This window comes from Marmota marmota, unplaced genomic scaffold (genome assembly GCF_001458135.2).
Source record: "Marmota marmota marmota unplaced genomic scaffold, marMar, whole genome shotgun sequence".
Classification (NCBI taxonomy): domain Eukaryota; kingdom Metazoa; phylum Chordata; class Mammalia; order Rodentia; family Sciuridae; genus Marmota; species Marmota marmota.
The window spans coordinates 2557931-2562094 of record NW_025999894.1 but is presented as its reverse complement, the minus strand read 5'-3'; the positions used below and the strand labels follow the sequence as shown (position 1 = coordinate 2562094).

At 60.3% G+C, this 4164-nt stretch overlaps 1 protein-coding gene across 2 annotated transcripts in view; it reads right to left on the bottom strand.

The window, feature by feature from the left end:
- Positions 1 to 104: 104 nt before the first annotated feature.
- The window catches only part of LOC107157178 (dual specificity mitogen-activated protein kinase kinase 3), an 18469-nt gene continuing 14409 nt past the window's right edge, over positions 105 to 4164 (bottom strand). Inside the window, exons 5-9 of one of the 2 annotated variants that reach the window (XM_048795470.1) lie at positions 3815 to 3934; positions 2534 to 2650; positions 1944 to 1995; positions 1398 to 1525; positions 105 to 967 (exon numbers count right to left, since the gene is read on the bottom strand). In XM_048795470.1, coding sequence (XP_048651427.1) covers positions 692 to 967; positions 1398 to 1525; positions 1944 to 1995; positions 2534 to 2650; positions 3815 to 3934 — 693 coding nt within the window. In that variant the 3' untranslated portion in view covers positions 105 to 691. The remainder of the gene's footprint in view (positions 968 to 1397; positions 1526 to 1943; positions 1996 to 2533; positions 2651 to 3814; positions 3935 to 4164) is intronic. The other variant, XM_015503493.2, reaches the window with a different exon arrangement.

The window sequence follows — 4164 nt, the reverse complement described above, 5'->3', positions numbered from 1 at the left end:
TACAGCCTAGTCATTTTCCTATCCCTCCAATACATTCTCCACATGGGCATCACGGTGAGCCTTCCCCTCCCCGGCCCCCAGTGATGGAGATGGAACCCAGGGGCCCTCTACCCCTGAGCTACATCCCCCCTCCTCTTTTTTACTTTTGAGACAGGGTCTCGCCAACTTGCAATCCTCCCAAGTTGCTGGGATTTGCAGGAACACACCGCCACACCCAGCCACGGTGAGCCCTCTAAAGCAGCCTGACTGCAAAGTATAAATAAATAAGCTTGACCTTCCCTCTCCCTTGTGAAGGGCGGGGATTCTGCCAGGCATTCTAGAAGGAACAAGAGGCCCGTCCCTATATCTAGAGCTCGGAGGCACCCTACCCCAAGCTTAGTCCTGAAGGGCGGGACAGCTGTCCCCAGTCACCAAAGCCAAGGGTCCTTTCAGTCTTCCCAGGCTCAGGATCCAGATGCCTCACCAACCCCACACCCCCAAGCCCAGCGACAAGCACCAGGACCCCACAGGCAATACAAATATCTGCAATGACTTTTGCCCTCTTGCTTTGGAGATGATTTGCACAGCAAGAGCTCTCTTTGGGATCGGGCGGGATTTCCCAACATGCACCAGGAGTTCTGCGGGCCAGTCCAGGGAGGCTGACATCACATCACAGAACACGGAGGGCATTCGTGATGGGTAAACCCAAACATCAGGGAACGGATAATGTCATTCCTAGACAGGAGTTTTGCGTGACACATTTTCTTCCTAGATTTTGAAGCCAACACTCTTTTCTACGACCTAAACTATGTGACAGACCCCCCCCCCAATAATTCATGGCCCCGGGCCCAGCCCCAACCCAGCCGCCCGCACCCGACCAGTAAGAGCTGGACCCAGCCCCAGGCCCTACCATGGTGATGCCGAGACTCCAAACATCGGACTTGACGTTGTAGCCCTTCTGGTTGAGCTCGGGGTTGATTCTCTCAGGCTGTGAAGGGAATCAGAGAGAGATGAACGCCCACGCCATGGGGACCACCCAACACTCCCTTCAGTGAGGCCTTGCCTCCCCGACCCCAAAACTGAGTGGGCATTGTGTCCCTGCCTGTCCATCTGACAGAGGAGGAAACTGAGGCCAGAAAGAGTCAGGGTCTAACCCCTGCCTCACAGCCAACCCCAGCTGCAGTGAGGGCCAGAGGGGCGCCATCTTACTGACTGTCCATGTGGACAGGGCAGGACAGCCGAGACCACATGACTTACCCAGGTGGAGCAACCTGGGGCGCAGGGAACGACGTGGGTAAAGAGGGTGCGCTCTGTGGCAGGAAACACAGAGTCCGGGGAGACCCTGTCCCAATGGATGAGGCAGCTCCCCGCCCCAGCCCTGTCCTCCCCCAGCCTGGGGCGGGCCCAGCCTCACTCACGGCCATGTAGGGCTTGCAGCCAGCGTCCATCGTCTTAGCCACCGAGTCCACCAAGTAGCCGCTGATGCCAAAGTCACACATCTTCACGTGGCCCTCCTTGTTGATGAGGACGTTGGACGGCTTCACATCTGCCCAGTGGGGGACACACCATTCTCAGCCCTTGTCTGCCCATGGCCTCTCCTGGCTCCCATGGCGTGACCCAGTGGGCAGCCGCGTGTACCAGGGCCCCAAGGATCAGGCAAGGGAACTGAGGCGGCAAGAGGTGCCACCCCAGGTCCCAGCCACCGCTGAGGGAAGAATCCTCAGGTCGTGGACTGGATTCAGACTCAAGGGCTGGGCATTTCACGTGTGGAAATCGTACATCAAAACCAGAACCAGCCAGCCTTGGCCAGGACAAAAGTAAGTCCAGTTCTTGCTCCAAACACCAGCAGACACGAGAGGAAGTGGGTAAAGGCAGGCTGGACCCCACGGGACCCCATCACGATCTACCCCCACCCCCCGAGCCTCAGTCTGCTCGGCCTCGGGTTGCAGGGTGAGGACACTGACCTCTGTGGATCACAGACAGCTTGCTGTGCAGGTGCTCCAGGGCCCGCACGATCTGGATGGGAATAAGAGGGGGACAGACAGGACGGCTGTAATTCCAGGCTGCATCCACCATGACACACCCACCTCCACAGGGGACACAGCCCTCGTCACGTAGGCGCCTGCCCACAGCCCAACATGGGCCCCAGCTATCTCGGTGCAGGCATGCTGGGCTCCTGCCTTCCCCCCACTCACCAACGCTGACATGAACCGCCAAAGACCCCTGCAGATCCAAGCTGCATCTCCCAAGGGGCCACCACCATGGCCTACCAGGCTCCCCGGCTCCTCTCCCTCCCCTGGCAGAGCCATCTCCCTGGGGGATGGTGGTGGGGGGTGGGGGGAGCCTGAGACCTGGGCACATTTTAAATATTTCCAGATGCTGCCAGGATTGAGAGTCACATTGAGAGTCCTGATCCCATTTCCCTTTTTCCTTTGGCTGCTGGGATGCCGAAACCCAGCAGTCACTCAAGATAGTTATCAGTGGGGCCGTGTGCCTGATAAGCAGGGTCTGGGCCTCTGCTGTGGATCCGGCCCACCAGGCCCGGGACACTTACAGACACAGCGATCTCCCCCAGAATGTCCTCTGGAATGGTCATGTTTTTCTCTAGCACCTTCCGGTAGAACTTGTCTAGGGACGTGTCCATCAGCTCCATGCAGATCCACACATCTCCCTGCAGGAGAGACACCAGACATGAGCAGAGCCATCGGGGAAGCCCGTGCGCATCTCACCTTCCGGGGCCCCACCTCACACAGACAGCCTACTGAGTGCCAGCCCCGGTCTCCACCTGAGACGGGATGGCGGGGACAGAAGGGACACGTGCCCACCCACCGGCCCTCGGCTGTTCCCGCAGCAGCTCCTGGCCCCTCCCATCCTGCCTATCCATTTCTCTCGCCTCTCCCTCTCCTCTTCCCTCGGCCCCCCGGCCCTGCCAGTCCACACGCCCACCTCCAGCCACGGGCTCTGTTGCCTGGGCCTCCTGCACCTGACCCCTGACTCCATGGCATGTCCAGGGAAGAGGAATGACCTCACCAGGCTGATGGTATCCCTCTCCAAGAGAGCATTAGGATGTGGAGGCTCCCTTGTGCCAACTCTGCCCCTGCCTGCGATGACCTCGTCCCTCTTCCCGGCACACCCCGCATACCCTTCCAACCCCAGGGCCTCCCTGTCTGCTGAGGCCTGGTTCCAAGAAGGATGAGTGGTGAGGAAAGCTCGGCTCCCCGCTGGGATGCAGGAGCAGGGGACAGAGCCACTCAACAGTGTCACAAAGATGGCAAGACACCACCACGACGCCCTTCCATCCAAAGCAGCTCCCGTTCGCCCTCCTCGATTATGTCAGCACCTCACTCCTGGCTCAGGCTGACGGCGCCACCCATCCAGCTCCATGGGTCCTGCATCCCGGCCTCACCCTTATCTCCCCTCCTCCCGGCTGATAACCCGGAGTCCAACCCACAAGCCCGCACCTTGATGGACTCTACCTGCCTCGGGCCCACGGCTCCCCAGGCACCGTCGCCAGGAAGGCAGATGGCAACCCAGACAAACCGCAGCACTCACCGAGTGCCAGCCAACGCCCTAGCCACAACCACTGGACCTTCATGACCACACAGTCGCTAGCCTCAAGGAAACCAAGGCACAGAGCAGCGAGGTCACAGCTAGAGAGCAGGGGAGACGGGCGGTCTGGCTCTAGGGCCGGTGACCTCAGGTGGATAGGGAGGGACTGGGTTTGGCTCTCCCATGTCTCCCTGAGTCCCCAGCACCTGCACACAGGAGGGGACTGACTGACGGTGGGTCACTGGCCAAGAGATGAGTTGGTGGCAGGGAACATCCCCTCGCTCACCTCTCTGAAGAGGGCCCCATAGAAGGTGACGGTGTAGAAGCAGTCGACTGTCCGCATGTTGATGTCCAGGTCCATGAGCAGCCGCTTCTGCTCCTGCGAGTTCACGGTGGCCCGGATCCGCTGCAGGGGGAGAGCTGTGGTTCAGGGGCCACGGTGGCAGAGGCAGGCACCCCTTACCCATTACATGGGGCCAGGAGTTCTGGGGACCCACAGCCTAGTCCTCCCTACAAAGCTCTGCCTCATCGCTGGTCACAGTGAGGGACAAGCCATAGAGCAGGAAGCCACCCTGCAGGCTCAGTCCCCCCGAGGTGGTCCCCAGCCACCTTCAGGCCAGGCCATCCCCCCCCCCC